The sequence below is a fragment of the Mercenaria mercenaria genome, chromosome 16 (assembly GCF_021730395.1).
Source record: "Mercenaria mercenaria strain notata chromosome 16, MADL_Memer_1, whole genome shotgun sequence".
Lineage (NCBI taxonomy): Eukaryota > Metazoa > Mollusca > Bivalvia > Venerida > Veneridae > Mercenaria > Mercenaria mercenaria.
In genome coordinates, this window is record NC_069376.1 from 49,043,920 (window position 1) to 49,067,775 (window position 23,856).

General features: G+C 36.3%; 1 protein-coding gene across 7 annotated transcripts in view; it reads left to right on the forward strand.

The window, feature by feature from the left end:
- LOC123539664 (zinc finger protein 652-A-like) overlaps positions 1-23,856 on the forward strand; it is a 48,736-nt gene that overhangs the window by 15,949 nt on the left and 8,931 nt on the right. For 2 of the 7 annotated variants that reach the window (XM_053527000.1, XM_053527001.1), the window contains exon 5: positions 15,565-16,843. The exons of 1 other annotated variant lie outside the window; for it this stretch is intronic. In XM_053527000.1, the coding sequence (XP_053382975.1) occupies positions 15,565-16,469 (905 nt within the window). In that variant the 3' untranslated portion in view covers positions 16,470-16,843. Of the gene's footprint in view, positions 1-5,026; positions 5,837-9,726; positions 14,282-15,564; positions 16,844-23,856 lie in introns of those variants that run through there. 4 more of the 7 variants (XM_053527004.1, XM_053527005.1, XM_053527002.1 and 1 more) reach the window with 2 other exon arrangements.

Here is a 23,856-nt window from a genome sequence, read left to right on the forward strand (position 1 = left end):
AAAGCAAAAGCTTGTTAACACTCTAGAGGCCACATTTATGATTGTATCTTCATGTAATTTAGTCAGATTGTTAATCTTGATGATCTTTAGGTCAAGTTCAAAATCTGGGTCATTTTGGGTAAAAAACTAGGTCCTGGGTTAAATCAAAGGAAAAGCTTGTTAACACTTCAGAGGCCACATTTATGACCATATCTGAATGAAACTTGGTCAGAATTTTAATCTTGATGATCTTCAGGTCAATAGGTCAGGTGAGTGATACAGGGCCTTCATGGCCCTCTTGTAGATATGTTTCTGGTTTTCTGGTTGAATTAGGTATAAATGTTCCTTTCATTATTACTACCGGTAGTATATGCCCTTTCCTCATTATTCCGAGCCCCTTGACCAGTATTTCAGTCCTTTTTCAGTAACAGCTTTAAGTTTCAAAAGTGTTTTTTCTATAGTCTGTTTGATACTCCAACATTTAAACTTAAAAAATTCCCAAGGAGAAAAATTCAAAGGATTATAGTCAATGAATAATCCAGGCTTTCACATGATGACCTTCGCCCTCTGAAACAACCAGATGCTTTCACGTTGAACTGAAACTTGGGATCATTTGTACTAGCTCTCAAAAACTAGGGCTTTGTTTTTTGAAAAAGTTCTTTTGTCAAATTAAGAACAGATACATAATTGTGTTTGCAGACAAAAAAGTTTTACAGTAAGTGGTTTCTGTTTCCTGTAAGAACATTAAATATTATCCCAGTAATTTTAGATAAGCAGATTTTGTGCCAAAATTTTCTGTTTTGTATATTTCTATTTTAATGTGAGTAATACTATTTTCTTTTTATTCTTGTTTAACCATGTTAACTGTCATATGATTTGCCATAACATGTATAAAATTTAGAAAAAATAAATAGCAGCAAGTGCATATTTTCCAAAGACTCTGATCAATGAGAAGGTTTGGAATTACGAGAAAGAGGCATATGAGCCATGCCTGAGAAAGCCAACATAGTGGCTTTGCGACCAGCATGGATCCAGACCAGCCTGTGCATCCGCACTGTCTGGTCAGGATCCATGCTGTTTGCTAAAAGTTTCTGTACTTGCTATAGGCTTTGAAAGCAAACAGCATGGATTCTTGACCAGACTGCGCGGATGCGCAGGCTGGTCTGGATCCATGCTGGTTGCAAAGCCACTATTTTGGTTGTCTCATGGTGCAGCTCATAATTGTCAGTGTACAGAGATTTTTGTCTGTGCATCATTTCCAGTACATCACTCCAGATATCAGGAGTGAGTCATATAAATTCTAAGTTACACGTTTCTTTGGCACTTCCTGCTCAAATTATTTTCTGCAGTTATGGCTGCTTAAAGTGTTAATTTTGAAGAAAATTAGTCTAGACTACTTTTACATTATTGATAGGATTTGATTGAAACTTCACCCGACTGATCAGGAGGAGTTATACATATTTTACAGAATTTATGGTTGATTCTTCACTGACAAATGGCCTGTTGATTTTTACCTTGGAGATTTTAGAAAAATTCTAAAAGTAGGGCTTTTGTTGTCACCCTTTTGTCAGCATCACAAAAGTTTTGCATTTAAGCAGGTTTCTCTAAAACTCCTAGGCCAGATGCTTTTAGACTTTACACATGTCTTGGGCATCATGATTTGACATTTAAGGACAAGCTACGTGAATTTTAGTTTTGCAAAATTATGACACTTTTTGACTGAGAAATTATGGTTGTAGTTTTGGATGTACGCATGTTTGAATTATGACCCCTTTTAACTTACAAATCTTGGTTAAGTTTTGTACCAGTTCATATTTTGTGTAAACTGTTTGACATATGTTTTTGAAACTTTTATCACTCTCTATCTGTTGGCAAGAGTACTTAACTATCAAGTATTTTGGCTGAATTATGGCCCCTTTTTGACTTGGAAATTGGTTAAGTTTCATATAAGTCCACGTTTTGTCAAAACTATTGACATGTAACTTTGAAACACTGAATACTTGTTCATTGTCATGATCTCCATCTGTAGTCAAGGGTATGTAACTAAGTCAAAGATATTTGGCTGAATTTTTGCCCTTTGATATCCAGAGGCCATCCTGCATGTTGAAATTCTCAACAAGCATTGCTTTAGTGCTTCTGCAAGACCACTACAATATCATTACACATAGCCATATAGTGCAAGATTTATCCAGTTCCACAAAAAAAAAAAATATGCAGGTACATTGTTTGTCTTATCTGTTTTCCTTCTTTTGCCTGAAAATCTTTGGTAATATTTTGACCTCATACTTACATCAATTCTTCGAACAGAACAGACAGCTCTTGTGTTAAAAGTTTGGCCTCTTCTTAACTTCAAGCATTCTCATCCATCAGATGTTCGTCAAAATCCTGAGACAAACCTCTGATTTATTTCTGTTGTTTATTTGGTGAGCATATGCACTCATAATTACTAACCGGGAAAAGTTTCAGCCAGTCAATATTTGCTAGTTTTTGGCACGCCAAATTGAAATTTCAAACAATATGTAAGCCAGGTAGTTGCTAACGATGGATAAAGACGATATTCCATGATTGCGATTAATAAAGATTTATTTCTGTTTTTTGGTGTTAAGAAATTTACCTGCAGAAATAATAATATTCCTCGTAAGTTGGCATCGATATGAAAGGACGCGGTCACGCTTTTCACGGACGATTTTGATTGGTTTGCTACATTTTGTCGCGAAACGACGCTGATTGGCTAAAACATTTTACCTGTAATGTAACCAAACCACAAATATCGTTGAAATATGCCAGAGGTTCATGCGGGGAACCACGGTAGACCTCTGGTAATGCAAGAATGAACTTTAAGTTAACTCTTCTTAATTTTGTGAAAGTTTTGCTTGTGTAAGCAGGTTTCTGTGAAGCTGCTTTTTTTCCACACAAGTCAGTGGTATTGTAAGATGATTGGAATGCACCTGAGCAGGAAGTGCTCTTGGTGAGCTTTTTGGATTGTTGGATGTCTGTCGTAACCTTTAGCATGCTTAATTTCTAGAGAGGACTGGTCCATGATTCAATTTGGGCATACCATTTATTATTCGAAGGGTGTCTGGTGATCTTGGTATGCACTGGTCGCAAAAGCAGTGCCACCAGAGGGCTTAAGGTTAGCTAGCATCTCGGACTCCCTCTAAACCACTTTGCCAATTTCAACTGAATCTCACAGGAATATTTCCTTTGTTTCCGCCCCACCCCCATCGCCCCTCCCCCCGCCAGATTCCTTCAGATTTATGCAATCCCTGCAGAATTCTGTTTGCTGTAGCAACCAAAATGAAAAGCTTTAAAAATTATCTTCTTGGATGAACCTCTACCAGATTCCTTCAAGCTATGTCATTCCTTCAAGCTATGTCGATTTTTTAAAAAAGAACATGGCTTCCCGTCTCTGTGCATATGGCTCTATATGGAAAACTTCATAAATCTTCTCTTAACTGCTAGCCTGATTTCAAAATAACTTCACCGAAGTGTCCATTGCAGACAGATGGTATTATGCTCAGAGTTACAAGTACATTTACTTGCGTGAATGGTTTTGACAGAAAACTACTTTGTACTCTTTGACACTTCATCATTATTTATAAGCAGACATATTAGAAATATCTGGAAAGGACAAAATAAGAATAATTTTAAACAGAACACTTGGTTTCCTGGTCCATTATAGTGTGTTTTTTTTACTATGGGATAGTTTTGCTGTTGCCTCGTGAATATTTTGAACAATGCAAAGAAAGTGCTGTTGGAAGAGGAACCAAAAGGGTAACCATATGTAAGTTTCATTTATTGAAAGTTTTTTGCTTTTTGTCTAAAAAAGTTGTCTTGTTCTATTACTTACGATGTTGTAGCTTTGTAAACATTCACAGTCTGACTCTGTCTTGAAATACTGGTATGCCTTATTCTTTTGTTAACCCTCACCCTGCTAAATTTCTATAATGAAATTGTCCATCATTCAGTTTGGACAGTACCATTAAGTGTTAAAAGGGGTGCTTACCAAAAAGATACTGACTGAATAGCGAATAGTGCAGATCATGATCAGACTGCATGGATGTGTAGGCTGATCATGATCTACACTGATTGCAAAGGCAGAATCAATTGTGTCCAGCATGATAAGAGTTAAAACATCTCAACATCTATAAACTAGTGTAATTAAGGGCTTGATTTAGTAGATAGGAAAGCACAGGAAAGGAACTTCATTTTGGCTGTGATATCCGCTCTTGTGGCAATAAATTTCATTGGAAAGGAAAAGCATTTTCTTTGCATTGTTTGATGTTTTTTGTATGCTGCATACATGTTAGTAATTCAAATACTGTAAAATCGGAAATTTTCGCAAGGGTTTACTTTTCACTATATTCGTGAGGCCCTAAATATTGTGAAAATTAATCCTCGCATAAAGATTCACCATAAGTATGATACAATTTTTACAATTTCGCTAATATTAAACCTTGCGAATATACTCAAAATTCAAATTCGTGAAATTTGGCAGAACGTGCTTTCACAGTATGCGATTAAATTTTGTGATAGATGGCTATGTAAAAGATGATTAGAAAATACTTTGTTGTTGAAATAGTCAAATTCAGACTGTGTTTAAAGTAGATCACAAAACAGTGCTGGTATGATAGATTTAACACTGTCAGTTGTTCTCAAAAACATTTTAGTTTTCATGATGGTCAGTTACCTTAACCAATGTTTACTGGTTTCTGTACCAGTTCTGACCTGTTCTATGCATGTGGCTTACAACTTCTCCACATGAATCAGTGTTTGTGGAGTAATCACTTCAGACATGTTGTCTTCTCTCAGATTGCCACAGGAAACATCAACTACAAATTGCACTTGGTTCATAGCTTTTTGATTACCATTTCAGCTAACTAGGCAGGTGTATACAATCTTATCTCATTGTTTCATAAGTCATGCTTTAAACAGATAAAAATGTTTTGCCTCTTAAAAGATAATAAAAAACTAGAAAGAAAAAAAAACAGGAAAGATAGTTTTGATAAACTTTTGATAAGCAATGTTTTGCTTTCTTCTCTTACAGATGATGTGACTGGACATGAAGATGGCCATTTTCATGATGCAGTTTGTATCAAACGTGAAATCTTTGATGAAAAATTGTGTGCGGATGATGGAACAGAGTATACACATTCTAATCAGGAATGCCCTGGGTATTTTCATTCAGAGGGAGAAAGACATAGTGCACAATATACTGCTGAAGAAATGTTAGAGAAGAGAGAATTAAGGGGAAGGACAATAAAGGCAGAGGGAGAAAGACATAGTGCACAATATACTGCTGAAGAAATGTTAGAAAAGAGAGAAGTAAGGGGAAGGACAACAAAGGCTCAATTATTCTTTTCTTCGCTAATTCGGGAAGCAGCAATCTTAGCTCAGATCTGGAAAACAGCACCAACCTTATCACATATAAGTGCAAATCAGAAAGAATGTTTTTTAAATGCAGTTTGTAAAACTGCTCCACAGTTGAGTTGCCTTAGGAAAGAAGTATGGCAAAGACTGGGTTTAAATCTTCAGAACCGACGAAAATATCTTCAAGACAAAAATGCTGGGAAAAGATCAACAAAGACAACAAAAACCTCAAACAGTTTGAATTTCAGTGATAATGATGTTGTTTCATAACTGTTTGTGAAAAGATTAAGGCAGTTCATCTTGTTCCCCACTCATGGCCTAGACATTTCACGGTTTGAAAGTCTTTGAAGTTAACTTTTCTTTTCATTTTACTTGTCTTACAATTTGACTTTCCTTTGAGCTGATAAATGAATAAATCTGTTTTGTTTTGTTCTGTCTGTTCAGTTTCTGTGTTGAAATGTAGCAAATAATATAGACTGAAACGTGATATTTAATTTCAAATCTTGAGTGTTTGGTCTTGAGTGTAAGTTTAGGTTTGTTCTATTGTCATTTTCGTAAAAGATCTCATTGAAGTTGATAATGGGTCAGATTGGATAGGTATGTCCAGAGTTATGTGCCCTTGAATAATATATTATGCCAAATTGGTTTAGCAAAATGGGTGTATGTGATCATAACAAGTCCTTCATTATGTCAGTTATAAATTTTTACAAAAAGTTCTCTGATACCGCAATGAATTAAATTTTCTGGTATTCTGGAATTGACTAGGAGTAATTATGTCTCCCACCACACAGTGGTGTTGGAGACATATTGATTTACTCCAGTCTGTGTGTCTGTATGTCTGTCACAAAGCTTGTCCGCACTCTAGGTCGAACATTTCTCATCCCATCTTCACCAAACTTGAACAAAATGTGTTTGACCATAAGACCTCGGCCAAGTTCGATAACTAGCCAAATCCGCCCAGGCACTTCTGAATTATGGCCCTTGAATTACTGATTGAGTCCACGAGTCCAAGCCGTTTAACTGGGTCCATTCATCTAAGCCATCTAGAGAAACTAGACATTTTTAATAGGGGCAGTTGTGGGAGACATGCGCTTTTCTCAAAAGCATCTCTAGTGTTACTCCTGAGAATTAATAAATGTGAAAAACCAGAAATCAGTTTTATTAGTTTTTTATTACATATTTATTGGGTGTAACCCCCATGAATTTGTTTGCAGTTCTCGTTGGTTTCAATATTCAGCATTCAAGTTTTTGCTTCTTTTTTCTCCCTTGGCTTGCTTTGGCTGAATCCAATAGAATATTCAATATAGTATTACCTTTAACTATGTTTTGGGGATCATTTTAGTTGGTTTAAAGAATGTGTAGAGTGTATGTACACTTTTTACTTTTTTAGAAAGAGACATTTTTGTTGTTTACTCCACACTGGAAGTTGATAACTTTAAGTCAACACCGCTTTACGTAAACTACACTACTGTACCATACATATTAATTCATAACTGTTTGATTTATGCACGTATTGAGTGTATAATATAGTTTAACCTAGGTGTATATAGTGTAACATTCAATGCGTGTGTATGTTCAATGTGGGATCCAGTACGTAACGCATCCAGACGCTTCAGAGTTTGTTTATGCTAGTAAAAGGTCATTGTGTGCGTTTCTGTAATTTCATATACGTTTTTATATGCTTAACCTAAAAATTATCAGACATGCGTATATGCATTATTTCAAAGCGTAATTTATGCTAATATGCATCTTACCTGGAGCCCTGTATGTTATTTTTGTTTTTGTGTATACATGTACTGTTTTTTGTTACAACACTTTTTGTTGATTTTATCAAAATTACCAAAGGTCAGTGCCACACCTGAAAGTCAAAGTATTAGAGCAGGCTTCATAATGATATGTTAGCTCAAATTTTCGAGGAAAAAGTAGAGCTATTGCACTTAAATTGCCTCGGCGTCGTTGATTAAAGTTTTATGATAAAGTCAAATATCTCTGTTACTATCAAAGCTATTGACTTGAAACTTAAAATAGTTACTTACTATCAAAGTCTACACCATGAGAAACAATCCCCATAACTCTTGATTTGAATTTTGACAGAGTAATGCTCCTTTTTAAGAATTTTTGGTTTAAGTTTTATAAAGTTTTCACCGGCAAAGATCCAATACAGAATCAAGTACTGAGAAAAGTTGAGCATGCTGTCTTATGCAGCTTTTCTGTGTCTTACGCACAACTCTTGTTAATCAGTGTACTCTACTTCTGAAGCAGAAAATGCCTAAAGTAAAATTAATTCATACACCTGAAAATAAAACAAGAGGGCCATGATGGCCCTATATCGCTCACCTGTTATCATTGCACTTAAGGACAAGTCTTCAAGGTCAGAAGATCATAACAGAAATCAATCAAAAGAATTATGAGAAAATATAGTTGAAATTTTCTTTAAGTAACTTTAAAAACAAGATTTGAAAAGTTTTTGTAGAGGTCCACTAGGCAATGCTACATGTCAAATATCTAAGCTCTTCTGGTTTATTTTTAGAAAATTTTGAAGATTTTTCTATGTACAATCAAGTAACCCCTGGGGCAGGGTCAATTTGACCCCAGGGGTCATGATTTGAATAAACTTTGTAAAAGTCAAATAGGCAATGCTACATGTCAAATATCTAAGATCTAGGCCTTCTGGTTTATTTTTAGAATTTTTTTTGAAGATTTTCCTATATAAAATCAAGTGACCCCTAGGGCGGAGTCAATTTTGACCCCGGGGGACAAGGTTTGAACAAATTTTGTAGAGGTCTACTAGGCAATGCTACATGTCAAATATCTAGTCTCTAGGCCTTCTAGTTTATTTTTAGAAAATTTTTGAAGATTTTCCTATGTAAAATCAAGTGACCCCTGGGGCGGGGTCAATTTTGACCACAGGGTCATGATATGAACAAATTTTGTAGAGGTCCACTAGGCAATGCTACATGTGAAATATCTAAACTCTAGGCCTTCTGGTTTATTTTTAGAAAACTTTTGAAGATTTTCCTATGTAAAGTCAAGTGACCCCTAGGGCGGGGTCAATTTTGACCCCCGGGTCATAATTTGAACAACTTTAGTAGAGGTCCACTAGGCAATGCTACATGTCAAATATCTAAGCTCTAGGGCTTCTGGTTTTTGAGAAGAAGATTTTTAAAATATTTTCCTATGTAAAATCAAGTGACCCCTGGGGCGGGGTCAATTTTGACCCCGGGGGCCATGATTGAACAAATTTTGTAGAGGTCCACTAGGCAATGCTACATGTGAAATATCTAAGCTCTAGGCCTTCTGGTTTATTTTCAGAAATTTTTTGAAGATTTTCCTATGTAAAGTCAAGTGACCCCTGGGGCGGGGTCAGTTTTGACCCCGGGGTCATGACTTGAACAATTTTAGTAGAGGTCCATTAGGCAATGCTACATGTCAAATATCTAAGCTCTAAGGCATTTGGTTTTTGAGAAGAAGATTTTTTAAGATTTTCTTATGTAAAATCAAGTGACCCCTGGGGCGGGGTCAATTTTGACCCCGGGGTCATGATTTGAACAAACTTGGTAGAGGTCCACTAGGCAATGCTTCACACCAAATATCTAAGCTCTAGGGCTTCTGGTTTTTGAGAAGAAGATTTTTAAAGTTTTTCCTTTTGGTTGCCATGGCAACCAGTGTTCTGCATGGAATTCAATTCTTTGAACAATTTTGAAAGGGGGCCATCCAAGGAACATCCCTGTGAAGTTTCATCAAAATTGGCCTGTTGGTTTAGGAGGAGATGTTGTTTAAAGGAAAGTGTGGACGGACGTACAACGGACGGACGGACGGACGCCGGACGGTAAGCGATCACAATACCTCACCCTGAGCACTTTGTGCTCAGGTGAGCTAACAAAATTGATACTTAATTTTTTTATTTTTTTTTTTATTTGGAACAAGTTTCAATTGCTGTTGAAGTGCTTAAACAGAGGGCACTAAGAGGTGGTGCATTGTTCAGGAACCATAAAAATCTTGATATCTTGTCCTACTGGAGACCACATTTTATACCTTATCTTTAACGTTTGTCTTTATGAAATTGAAGTGAAGTTTGAAACAGTCATGTTGAATCAGGAACTAAGTCTCTAGGATATATCATTGGAAAACTTGGTTAATGCTTTGCTTGATTTACACAAAACGTTGCCATATTGTTTTAATGAGATCTGAGGTAAAATTTGGAACTAGGTTTTAAGGGTACAAAATATTATGTCAGGTGAGCAATACAATGCCTTCATGGCTCTCTTGTCTGAAAAGAACTGCCTATTTTCCTATTATTGATGTGTCATTGGGAAGTTGCCTAAAGCATGATACAGGATTAAAAGTAGGAATTCACATAGCCTTTGTGATTTTCAGACATGATTGACCTGCAAGAAGAAATCGTGGAAGAAACACATGTATTGACAGAACCACCAAAGAAGACTTTCCATTTTTCGAGTGAGCTTCAGCGAAAACCATCACGATATACTAGCAAAGATGGCCACTACAATTGCGATGAATGTGATTTCTCGTCAAAGTTTACTCATAACCTAAGAAAACATTTATGGCAGATACATCAACGCAAGGAATTTGAACCTTTAAATACAGCTCCAAGATTCACAAAAAGGAAAGGGTTATACCACTGTGAATATTGTTCGTTCAAAACCAAATTCTCCCCGAGCTTGAATCAGCATATAAATGTACTACACAAAAAGTTTACATACAAATGTGGTATATGCGACAAATCCTACAACAGTTCTTTCAATCTAAAGGAACATATCAGATGTGTTCATGAAAACAAGAAAATAGTTTGTGAATTCTGTAGTAAACTTTTTAATGCAAGGAGTACACTTTACAACCACTTAAAAAAAACACATGGTACATCAAGATCAAATCAAGTGAAAAAGCGCTAGTGATTTTAAATTTATTCTTGTAATGATTCTGCATATAGTGAAACTTCAAAACGCCCTCTAGATATATTTGAAAGTGTATTTCAGTATGGCAGTTATTTTTCAGAGGTGCACATTTTTACCAAGTACAAGAAATTTCAATTTGTAAAATATCAAATTCACTTGCAACTTTGTTTAACAGTTTTTGATAGAAATATCATATACATATATACTTAAATACTTGGTTACCAGTATTTTTTTGCTGACATTTCACAGTCACAAGAAATTGGATTGTGTATCAAAAAATGTAGATGAAACATCTCTTTCTGATTCAATCTGCAAACCAGCTTATAAAGTGCGTGCTTTTTGTAAAAGCAAAAGCACTGTTATTGAATGTGCATATCCAGCCTGTAGAAACTTAAAGTTGAAGAAATGAAAACCATTGCCCTTTCCGCTAGAGTTTTTGCTTGGGTCCAAGTGACTTGTAATTTTCAAATTGTACTTGCATTTTTCAAGTTTGAAAGCTTAAACTTGAACCCTGCGTATTTGTCATATTGCCCATACATTTAGATGTAATTTATATTACAAACATATCCTTTCTGCACCTGTAACATAATAAAACACATTAGCATCTGATGGCCCTTTCACACTTCCATAGACGCAATATTTATTACACGAAATGTATTTTGATAATATTTCTGAGATGTCTAGGTCTGCAGCTCTCAAATACAGAATTATCGTAAACATCTGAGGCATATACTAACACTTTCAGACATTTACATCAAAAAGGATCTTTGAGTGATTTGACAAAGTTCTATAAATCTGTATGTACCCTTGCTCCGTTATGGACCCCTACGGGATTTGTGTTTATTCTGAGTTCAAATATATTTTTGTTGATGGAAATCCGACACATCATGCTAAAACCCAGGTATTTTCAAATTGTTAGAAAATGCTGAAGAGTAACTTCCCATTAGCAAAAAGAAAAAAAAGATGTCCATGCATACTAGTATACATTTTGATGGTGTGACCCTTATACGTGATCCCAGACTACCAACCAATGCATAGGAAACTTTCATTTTCAAGTTTAGCATCTACTTTCATACTTTCTTTTTCTTAACTAAATAGCTGAAGGTTGAGTGACATCATTTTCCATTTTGTCAAAATATACGTATGTCTGGTGAGATTGCATAAAAATGTGCCCGGTGTTCTAAGGATATTGAAATATCAGTAGAACACATTCTTTCTTTACCTCTACCAATTTTTTAATAAGTCTCAAAAATACAGAATGTTTTATTTTGTTAACTCTCTAGAGACAACATTTTTTTATGTGATCTTCATGAAAATATGTAATAATAAAATCTGGATCAGGCTTGCAGCTGGGCCATATTGGACTTAAAACTATGTTACTTAATACTATGTTAAATATTGTAAAGGCCTTATTTTCTACCTGATATTCTTTTAATTTTGACATCTAAGCCAAATTAGAACTATGTCACCGGAGATGAAAAACTAGAGTCCGATTGGAGAAAACACTTTGTAAATACTCCAGAGGGCACATTTTATACTTGATTTTCGTGAAAATTCAAAAACGTGTTAATTAGATAAATGTCACAGAAAACTGTGTTAACACTCCAAAGGCTCATTGTGTACCAGTGTTTTCATGAATTTTTTTTACAGAATTGTATTCTTTATAAGATTTAGGTCAAACTCGAAACTGGGTGATCTGTGGGTCAGAACTTAAAACCAAGTGAGCAATTATAGGGTCTTTGTTGCTCTCTTGTTAAGGTTGGTTTGAAGTTGTAAAAAACTGCATTACTTCAATTTTGTTGCTTTTATAATATGTAACTTACAACATTATAACTTTTCTAAACAATTATTTTTTTGTGACAAATTTCATTAATGCTTTTCTGTTATAACATCTGCAGAATTCTGAGGAATTGGTTTGTGCCTGAGCCCAGTAGGGCGAAGCTGGGTAATATCATTTCCCGAGGGATTCTGGTGATGTTATAACAGGAAATGAACATGCACTAACGCAGTTCTAGCATAAAACTAAAAACTAATAATATTGTCCCTCAACGCTCTTTGTTATTATACCACGAAGTTCTTTGGGGGAGGGGATTGTATACAGGAGTGAGCTTGGCGGTTGGACCGTTGGTATTCATGGTTTCCGGATGATAATTTATGAAAGGCTGCACGGATTTAAATAATGTTTGATGCACAGGAGTAACACCAGAAAACACAGGTCAAGTTTGAATTTGGGGTCAGTAGGTCAAGGTCACATTGACCCTGAACAGTTAAACATTTTCGGGATGATAACTTGAGAACGCTTGGGCCTAGGATCATAAATTTTGGTACACAGGTGTAACATCATGAAATACAGGTCAAGTTCTACTCTGAGGTCAGTAGGTCAAGGTCACAGTGACTTGGAACAGTTGAATGGTTTCCAGATGATAACTTGAAAATGCTTGGGCCTAGGATCATAAATTTTGGTACACATATGGAACATCATGAAATAGTCAGGTCAAGTTTTACTTTGAGGTCAGTAGGTCAGAGGTCAAGGTCACAGTGACTGGGAACAGTTTAACAGTTTCCAGGTGGTAACTTGAGAATGCTTGGGCCTAGGATCGTGAAAATTGATAGGGAGGTTGGTTATAACCAGCAGATGACCCCAAATAATTTTGAGGTCAGTAGATCACAGGTCAAGGTCACAGTGACCCGGAACATTTAAATAGTTTTCGGACAATAACTTCAGAAAGCTTGGGACTAGGAGTAGGAAACTTAATCGGGAGTTTGGTCATGTCAAGCAGATGACCCATATTGATTTTGAGTTCCAAAGGTCAAAGGTCATTTAAACCTTTTACAGACAATAACTTGAGAACGCTTGAGCCGAGGATCATGAAACTTCATAGGGAGGTTGATCACGACTAGCAGATGACTTTATTGATTTTGAGGTCAAAGGTCAAGCAAGTTTGGCATTGGCTTAGTTCTGTGACAAGGCCATAATTGTGGGGGTATAATTCGTCACTCCTGTGACAACTCTAGTTTTATTAGAAGTAATTTCCTTTTGGATTATCTGTTTTGGCGCCATAATAGTCGTTTATACTTTACATTTATAAAAAGGTGCTTTAATATTAGCACGTGAGTAGGAGAATATCTCTATTAACACAATTTTTCTATCCTGTAAAACGCAAAAAAAAAAGAACAGCAGTTTTATGCTAGAATGTAATACAGAAGATATTGTTAAAGGTTTTGAGTTTCTTTCATTGGTACATTGTTGTATTCTTTGCACACAAACTGTTTTTATTTGTATATAGAGTATTAATATTAATATAGTTTTTAAAAAAAATATTTATATTGTAGATTATACTTAATCGCTTTTGGTTTTGTTTGTTTTGGGTTTAACGCCATTTTTCAACAGTATTTCAGTCATGTAATGGCGGGCAGTTAACCTAACCAGTTTTCCTGGATTCTGTACCAGTACAAACCTGTTCTCTGCAAGTAATTGCCAACTTCCCCACATGAATCAGAAAAGACCTGAACTTCTCTGCTTGAAGCAGGACCTTTGCATGTCTCCTGTCTTGTAACGGCTGTGTGCCTGTTTGCTTCTCCATGAAGGAGATTGATGTAGACTTTGTAGCACCTGTCATGATCCGCAATGCTTGGTTCTGAACCTTGTCTAAAGCCTGTTGGTTAGTTTTGGCAGTAGTGGACCAGGCAGTTGAGCTATGCTCTAAATGAGGTCTCTGTTCCCTGATATACTGTCTTGAGTATTTACTCATTTGCTCCCCATGTTGTTCCAGCAAGTTTGCACATCATGGCAAGTTTCCTTAATAGTTATGATTTATATACATTGTTATTATGTTGCCCTATTACTTAGAAGATGTGGTATTGGCATGCAGCATTTTTTTGTGAAAAATGTGCCTAGGTGGGGGATGTTGGTAACTCCATTACAAGTTCATGTTAAATTGTCAAACCTTGCCTTAATCTCATGTCAGGATATATTTGAAAATCATCATGTAATTAAAATGTATCTCAAGATGGAAGTTATAAGTTTGTTACTTTTCTTTAGCATTATGACTCTATAATTGATTTAATTTTAGCAAACCTGAACATTGTTAACAGAGAGATATTAGTAAAGGTGAATGATGATCTGGAATCCAGCTTCAGTATTTTATCTTAAACATTTTGTTCTCTGAAACTACTTGTCAGAATTACACCAAACTTGGTGTGTAAAATCCTTGTGTGGACCTGTCCCATTTTTTCCAAAAGGTCCCACACTTAAAATGGTCACTAGAATGAAAACCTTCAAGTGACCTCATTAATTAAATTCCTGATGATCTTCACTAAACTTGGTCTGGAGCATACTTTAATGAAAAAGCTTTTAGAAAGGGCCATCTGGGAATAAACAGCTTTAATACTAGTATATGAAATTTTTACAGAGTATGCAATGTGAAACATAAAGAAACATTTTTTGCAAGAAGTTATGTGTCTTAAACCCTTCTTGAACTGATAAACAAAATTAGCTGTCATATGGTAGGATTTTTATGAAAAAAAAATTCACTTCCTTTGTTGTTGTTTTCAGTGTAACATATACAACTTATATAGAACTATGTGTAAATGATGATATTCAAGTTTTAAATGTTTGCTTTAGAAAGGTGGCAAGTAGTTACTTAGCTTTTAATATTTAAGAAATAATCAAAGCCCTTGTGTGGTTTATTGTTTGATTTACCATGGTTCAGAGTACAGATGCGTAGGAATTGAATCACATCTGAACGATGAACCATGGTAAATTGGACGATAAATCACATGAAAGCCTTGATTATTTTCATTCTGACATGCTCATTGACATATTTTAATGAATATTAGGCTGGACTTCATTTACCCAAGGAGTAATATATTGGAAGTCATGCAGTAATATGACGTCATAATGCTCATAATGCTTTCTTACCAGTCCGCGTGTCAACCATTACTTATCACAGAATAAACAGAGTTTGATTTCCTTCTTCGTTTAAGTGGAAATAAAATTGAGTCCTGTTAGAATTTTTCTTAAACTTCGAATATTTAAGGGATTGCAACAAATCTTTACCCAAATGTTTAGCATGATAAGAATGTGTGTCATGGGCAAGGTACAGATCTGTACCTGTAAGGTCAATGTCATAGGCAAGATTACATAGAAAGGGGAACAGTTATGTTATGTTTTAGTGACATCTCTTTTACCAAGATTTTTAACAAGTAGTCTTCAGCCTGACATTGTGTACTGTATGTAGTAGAATTCAGCTTTGATTTTAATTATACCCAGATTTTATGAGGAACTTGTCATTTTCAGACTCGCCTTTTGTTGGGGAAAGTATCCTTGAGACACAAGAAACCATAGAAACTGTTTTTAGTTCATCAAGTGAATTTGTGCAGAAGCGAACAGTATACATTGAAAAGGACGGGCACTACTGTTGCGATGAATGCGATTTTACATCAAACTTTACGCACAATATGCGAAAACACCTTTGGAAGGTTCATCAGCGTGAGGAATACAAACCTTTGAACGCAGCTCCACAATTTACCAAAGTTGACGGGTTGTACCGATGTGAACAATGCCCATTTACGAGCGTAGTCTCTTCTAATTTAAAACAGCATATAGGTTGTAAACACAGGAAACAAAAATTCAAATGTGGCATATGTGAAAAAACATACAATTCTAAATATCGCTTAGGAGGGCATATCAAAGCCATTCATGAAAACAAGAAATTATTGTGCCACATTTGTAGTAAACAGTTTAATACGCGAAGGTCATTGAATTTTCACCTACGTAAAGCTCATGAAAAGGACTATGTAGAAAAGTTTCATTGCAAAATATGTGATAAATATTTCTCTGACTCGAGGCACTTTGATGGACATATGAACATGCATTCTGGTAAAAAGACAAATATGTGTGATATTTGTGGGAGAAGTTTCCATTACTACTGCAGCTTGACAAAACACCGTGAAACATGCACCGGAATGGTTCGGAAACCTACACCGGCTCCGAAAGTTATAATCTGTGATATATGTGGAGCAGAGTTTACAAGGAGGAGTAATTTGAATGAGCATAGGAACGGGGTACATGGGCAGAATTTATTTGATAGAGAATGTCTTTGTGGTAAAACATTCAAGTGGCGGAATAGCCTTAGGAGACATCGTCAGATATGTGAAGTCTGGAATTTAAATGGAAAGCTGAATATACTAGAGCAAGAGTGATGATAAATCTTTAATCAGTACAGTTGGCTTTTCCAATGTCACTGACGGCTTTAGAAGCTGAAATAATGCAGTGAAGTTTTTAACATGTCATCAGTTTTGAAACAGCTGTAAGAACTCAAAAAATCTTGAAAAACTTTGTTAAGTGAACATTGACATATAAGTGTTTGTTTAGTTGAGTGTGTAAACACTAGAGGAGATATATGTTAAATACTACGCCTTATGGATTAGTTATATGGGAAACTATGTTGATGTACAGATTTGTTATGCAGGAAACTACATATTATGAATCTGTTGTGGAGGAAACGGATCTTCCATGTCTAGATTTGCCATGGAATTCTATGGAAATCCATGGAAAATATTCCATGGATTTTTTACATAATCTTTTTATGAAACAAAAATAAGAAAAAAAATTGTGGAGTTCCATGGATTTCAGTGGAATGCCTTAGAGTTTCGTTGAAATCCATTGCTTTTTACGTGGTATTCAAAGTAGTGCATCTCTATGATACTGGCAACACTGCAGATTTAAGCAAGTAATAACATTACTTATTATACATTGTATTTTTAAGAAGCTGTATTTTTATGCCCCCAAAGGGAGGCATATTAGTTTTCAACTGTCCGTCCGTTCGTTCGTTCGTTCGTTAGTCACAACGTTAACTTTTTGCATGAAGGCACTTTACTCGCGAACCACTGCACCCAGGACCTTCAAACTTCACATGCTGATAGTACTTATTGAGTACACCACCCCTACTGACTTTGGGGTCACCAGGTCAAAGGTCAAGGTCACAGGGGCCAACGTTAACTTTTTTGCATGAAGTTACTTTACTCGCGAACCACTGCACCCAGGACCTTCAAACTTCACATGCTGATAGTACTTATTGAGTACACCACCCCTACTGACTTTGGGGTCACCAGGTCAAAGGTCAAGGTCACAGGGGCCAACGTTAACTTTTTGCATGTAGGCATTTTACTCGCGAACCACTGCACCCAGGACCTTCAAACTTCACGTGCTGATAGTACTTATTGAGTACACCACCCCTACTGACTTTGGGGTCACCAGGTCAAAGGTCAAGGTCACAGGGGCCAACGTTAACTTTTTGCATGAAGGCACTTTACTCGCGAACCACTGCACCCAGGACCTTCAAGCTTCACATGCTGATAGTACTTATTGAGTACACCACCCCTACTGACTTTGGGGTCACCAGGTCAAAGGTCAAGGTCACAGGGGCCAACATTAATTTTTTGCATGAAGGCACTTTTCTTGCGAACCACTTCACCCAGGACCTGCAAACTTTACATGCTGATAGTACTTTATGAGTACACCAACCCTACTGACTTTGGGGTCACCAGGTCGAAGGTCAAGGTCACAGGGGCCAACGTTAACTTTTTGCATGAAGGTACTTTACATGCAAACCACTTCATGCAGGACCTTCAAACTTCACATGCTGATAGTACTTATTGAGTACACCACCCCTACTGACTTTGGGGTCACCAGGTCAAAGGTCAAGGTGCTGCAGGGGCATTTGTCACCATTAGTGACAGCTCTTGTTCAATTTGATTTCAAATGTTGGTAGAATAAGGTTCCAAAGAAGGCATGCCGACAGATATTCAATGTTTTGGGGTAGTAATTAATAGGTTGAACTTATGCATTGCTGTTACTGTATAAATGGTGACCAAGTTTAAATTCTACCTGTTTAACCTGCACTAACACCTCAAATTGTGTTGACTGCCAAGTGATTACTTAATTTGGTACTTTTTAATCATTATATATAATATTGGTCTGGACTTTATATAAGGGAGATAATTATAAAACCTGCCGTGGGTTCTGCTGGAAATAGGTTGATCCATTCAGTCATGTTCAGGGAAAGTTTGTTAGTTGCCCACTTTCAATCAAACATAGAACGGTAGTATTGTGTACATGTATTTATAATACTATAGTAATACGTGTATATAATGCCAGTATACTTTCATGTCTTTGAACTGTATGCTGTTTACATTGTATATACATATATGATGCTATACCTGAAAAATAGATTTAGTTAAATCTTAGATGTCCATAAAAATTTTTTGGTTTATTGTGACCTAAAATTAAAACTGTACATTGTGGTTAATAATGGGGCAAAAATATCTTATCAGCAGCTTCTACCAAATGTGGCAAAAAGAGAGTTACATTAATCAGCCGGCAGTACTATGACTGTGTAAATACCTGCACATTTAACAAATTTTCTAACTTCACCCTTGGATAAGATTATGTAAAATGTTGTTTTTGAATTTTGCCACACCTTTAAAACTTCAAAATTTTGTAGTAAGATTTATGTGTATAACGTTAACTTTTTATTCAAGTTCATGAAAAGTTTGGTATTACATTAGAAAAATATCTTTTTCTAAAATAATCTCCCTGAACATCATAAATAAATACAGTCGAAACTCGATATCTCAAACTCGCTTACCTCGAAATTCCGCTTAAGTCGAAGAAATTTTCAAGTCCCGTCAAATTTCCTTCTTTATATATGTAATTCAACTCCGGTTACGTCAAAATTTGACTTACCGAGACTCCGGATGTGTCGAAAGGGATTTTCAGTCCCGTCAGTAAAATTCAAGTGCACTGTAAACTCGGTAAGTCGAAGTGAGGAAAATATGTGATAAAATTTCACACATCTCTTTGTGAATGTGGTTGGTTTTTTACACCTGCCCATGTTTATTGCCTAACCAGAGAGCCGCGATGCCGACATATCAAAGGTGCGGTGATAATCAAAGTGAAATGATGTCATACTTGTTTGCAAGTGCCATAATTATAATTGTTTGATGTAAACATTAGACTTCTTGATCAGCGGTCATTTGTTTTTGAGACGTTTTGAAAATTGCTTTTAATTTAAACTAATGAATTAATTAGTTTCAACAGTTTGGATCTTTGATAAGGATTAATTAGAGGTAATCGCGATGAGAATGTATAAAAATTAACTTCTTGGGGGAATGTTTCATTCGTTCAAAATGTCAGATCGAAATGCTGTCAATCCTCCGGGAGAGAAACGTGGTGCAAAAAGGAACTTTGCTCAAAAACATTTGAGCTTACTATCATTTTCATTCTTCAAAAAAGTGAAAACTTTGGTAAACACAAACTGTACGGAATCGTGTACGTGTATAGTGCTGACAACATATACATAGCATCACGGAAACAGCCTTTATTTTTTATTAAAACTTCTCGTAACTAAACCAATTATTTTTCATCATTTCGTCCATACATCTCTTCTCATAACTCGAATTTCGGTTATCTCGAAATAAAAAGCACGGTCCCTTGAAATTCGAGATATCGAGTTTCGACTGTATGTAGTATTCTGTAAGGCTTCTCTAAAATGAACACATACATGTACATTATAACCAATTTTCAATTACTTGTACATTCCAGTTTATACTGTGTCGAAAAGTGTAAATGTTAGACAAAATTTTTCGTAAGTAGGCTCCTTAATAATTTAATGTTGGAGCTAAGGGACTAGACATCAACTTCACTGAAAGATTCTTTTTTTTTTTGTTTGTAAATTTAAAAATCATATTAATATTGAAAATAAATAGTAAATTGAATATATCAGAATTCAAAAGAAAAAGTACCTAAATAACAAATAGCTGCTTTAAATATATGTATTATTGCTAAGTTTTCAAATCAATGTTAAACACCTGTACAAAATATTCCTCATGGAATTGGAGCAGACTTTCAACAATAATTCCATATGGAAAATTATAAAATTATGTCTTAATATGTTGCCTTTTTTAAAAAGGTTTCCATACACAAACTGGGCAGAAATGACACGGAATTGGAGCGAAATATGCAAATGAGCTTGGGACGGAGTTTGCTTATGACAATTTAATTATTTTGCACAGAATTAAATTTCCGCCCAATATTAAATTTCTGCCCAGTGTATACAGCCTCTGAAAATCAATCAAGACTACAAAAAAGTTTATGAAAGATGATAAAAAAAATATTAAAGCTTCTACACCGCATTTATAAGAAAAGAAATATGATTAAAGACTAGTTATAGATTTCTACATAAAATTAATCCAAATTGCTAGTAACTATGTAATTAAGTTCAAAACAAAATATGAGCACATCCATGCAGTCTGATCAGGATCCATTATTACTTTATGCTTGATTAAATATGTCCAAACATAAACATTATGCACAGAGTGATGACATTAAGTCTTCTTTTTTTCTGCTGTTTTAGAATACACAAAATCATTTCACACTTTTTTTCCTTATCTAACTGTCTTTTTACTTGATTTCTTGCATAATGTGATCTTTCAGTTAAGGCTTTGTTAAGTCTCTTTTGAAAATGTCGTTTGCAGGTTCTTTTTGGTCCAGAAGTGTACATAGTCTGAAAATAAATAATAGTGGCTATTTGTTTATAGACAATATATGTGACTGGCTACATGCTAATTTTAGCTCACCATCATGAGATGGTGGCTATTCAAATCATGTTACTCAAGCTGTGTTTCCCCCGAAAAATCATCCATGCATGACTATTGTTAATGGAGTTACGACCGGTAGTTCAAAAGATATGATGACTTTGTAGTATTAAAAAAAATGAAGGGCATCATCGAAGTACGTTGGTTCACATTTATTTCAAGTTTCATGAAATTCTTCCATCTTTTTACTGAGAAATGGCTGCAGATGTGGATTTTTCATTAAATCAAGGGCAATAACTCTAAGGGAAATTGACCAATCCAATACAGAACTTTACATTGAAAAGGTGCATAGCTATTATGGTATACTGTGCAGAACATTGTAATATGGAAACGCTTTTTTAGCTCACCTGAGCAATGCTCAGGTGAGTTTTTCTGATCACTCGATGTCCGGCGTCCGTCGTCTGTCTGTCTGTCGTCTGTCGTCTGTCAACATTTAGCTTGTGTGTGCGATAGAGGCTGTATTTTTCAATTAATCTTCATGAATATTGGTCAGAATGATAACCTTGATGAAATCTAGGCCAAGTTCGAAAATGGGTCATCTCGGGTCAAAAACTAGGTCACTAGGTCAAATCAAAGAAAAACCTTGTGTATGCGATAGAGGCTGTATTTTTCAATTAATCTTCATGAGTATTTTTCAGAATGATAACCTTGATGAAATCTAGGCCGAGTTCGAAAATGGGTTATCTCGGGTCAAAAACTAGGTCACTAGGTCAAATCAAAGAAAAACCTTGTGTATGCGATAGAGGCTGTATTTTTCAATTGATTTTCATGAATATTGGTAGTATGATTGCCTTGATGAAATCTAGGCCGAGTTCGAAAATGGGTCATCTCGGGTCAAAAACTAGGTCACTAGGTCAAATCAAAGAAAAACCTTGTGTATGTGATAGAGGCTGATTTTCTAAGGTCATAGACCACCAATTTTCAGAGGTCACAGACCACCATTTTTCTCAGATCATAGACTACCAATTTTCTAAGGTTACAGGTCACCATTTTTTAAGGTCACAGGCCACCAATTTTCTAAGGTCACATACCACCAATTGTATAAGGTCTTAGGCGACCAAATTTCTAAAGTCACAGACCACCACCAATATTTTAAGGCAACAGACCACCAATTGTTTAAGGTTAGAGACCACCCTTTACCAATATTTTACCAGACCATGCGACGTATATTTAAAATATTCTGAAAAAGTTGTCCCCCTTTGAAAATGAATGCCATTTGTAAAAAATAAAAACAGTTGCTGAAAACTGAATTTAACCTAGTTATGTGAAATTTCAACACTTGTACATTATTGCAATGCAACAAAACAAACAGATGTAACAGTTCTCTTTATGGGTCACTGCTGACTGAGTCTTGTCTTTATGGGTCACTGCTGACTGAGTCTTGTCTTTATGGGTCACTGCTGACTGAGTCTGGTCTTTATGGGTCACTGCTGACTGAGTCTTGTCGTTATGGGTCACTGCTGACTGAGTCTGGTCGTTATGGGTCACTGCTGACTGAGTCTGGTCGTTATGGGTCACTGCTGACTGAGTCTGGTCTTTATGGGTCACTGCTGACTGAGTCTGGTCGTTATGGGTCACTGCTGACTGAGTCTGGTCGTTATGGGTCACTGCTGACTGAGTCTGGTCATTATGAGTCGCTGCTGATTGAGTCTGGTCTTTATGGGTCACTGCTGACTGAGTCTGGTCTTTATGGGTCGCTGCTGACTGAGTCTGGTCTTTATGGGTCGCTGCTGACTGAGTCTGGTCGTTATGGGTCACTGCTGACTGAGTCTGGTCGTTTTGGGTCGCTGCTGACTGAGTCTGGGCGTTATGGGTCACTGCTGACTGAGTCTAGTCATTATGGGTCACTGCTGACTGAGTCTTGTCTTTATGGGTCTCTGCTGACTGAGTCTGGGCGTTATGGGTCACTGCTGACTGAGTCTGGTCGTTATGGGTCACTGCTGACTGAGTCTTGTCTTTATGGGTCTCTGCTGACTGAGTCTGGTCTTTATGGGTCGCTGCTGACTGAGTCTGGTCTTTATGGGTCTCTGCTGACTGAGTCTTGTCTTTATGGGTCTCTGCTGACTGAGTCTTGTCTTTATGGGTCGCTGCTGACTGAGTCTGGTTGTTATGGGTCACTGCTGACTGAGTCTTGTCGTTATGGGTCACTGCTGACTGAGTCTGATCTTTATGGTTCTCTGATGACTTAGTCTGATCTTTAAACTTGTTGAACAAGCCGGTCATGTTCTTGCACATTTCCAACATAGAATCCTGGCAGACACTTGCTTTAGTTGGATTTCTTTCTTTCGGTGTACTCTTCTTCACTTCCTTTTTCTTTGGGGAGAGAGTCTTCTGCTGTTTAACCACCTGTTGCCTATCCTCCTTTTTTTATCCCCCCGCCAAAGGCGAAGGGGATATTAGAAATGCTCTCCGTGCGTGCGTGCGTGCGTGCGTGCGTGCGTGCGTCCGCAACGATCTTTGTCCGGAGCATAACTCCAAAAGTACTGGAGGGATTTTCTTCAAACTTCATACACTGATAGAACACATTGGGAGGAAGTGCAGTGTGCAAGAACAATAACTATACCTTGCCTATTTTTTGAGTTATTCCCCTTTATCATATTTTCTTAAAAAAATTTGTCCGGAGCATAACTCCAAAAGTACTGGAGGGATTTTCTTCAAACTTCATACACTGATAGAACACATTGGGAGGAAGTGCAGTGTGCAAGAACAATAACTCTACCTTGCCTATTTTTTGAGTTATTCCCCTTTATCATATTTTCTTAAAACATTTTGTCCGGAGCATAACTCCAAAAGTACTGGAGGGATTTTCTTCAAACTTCATACACTGATAGAACACATTGGGAGGAAGTGCAGTGTGCAAGAACAATAACTCTACCTTGCCTATTTTTTGAGTTATTCCCCTTTATCATATTTTCTTAAAACAGTTTGTCCG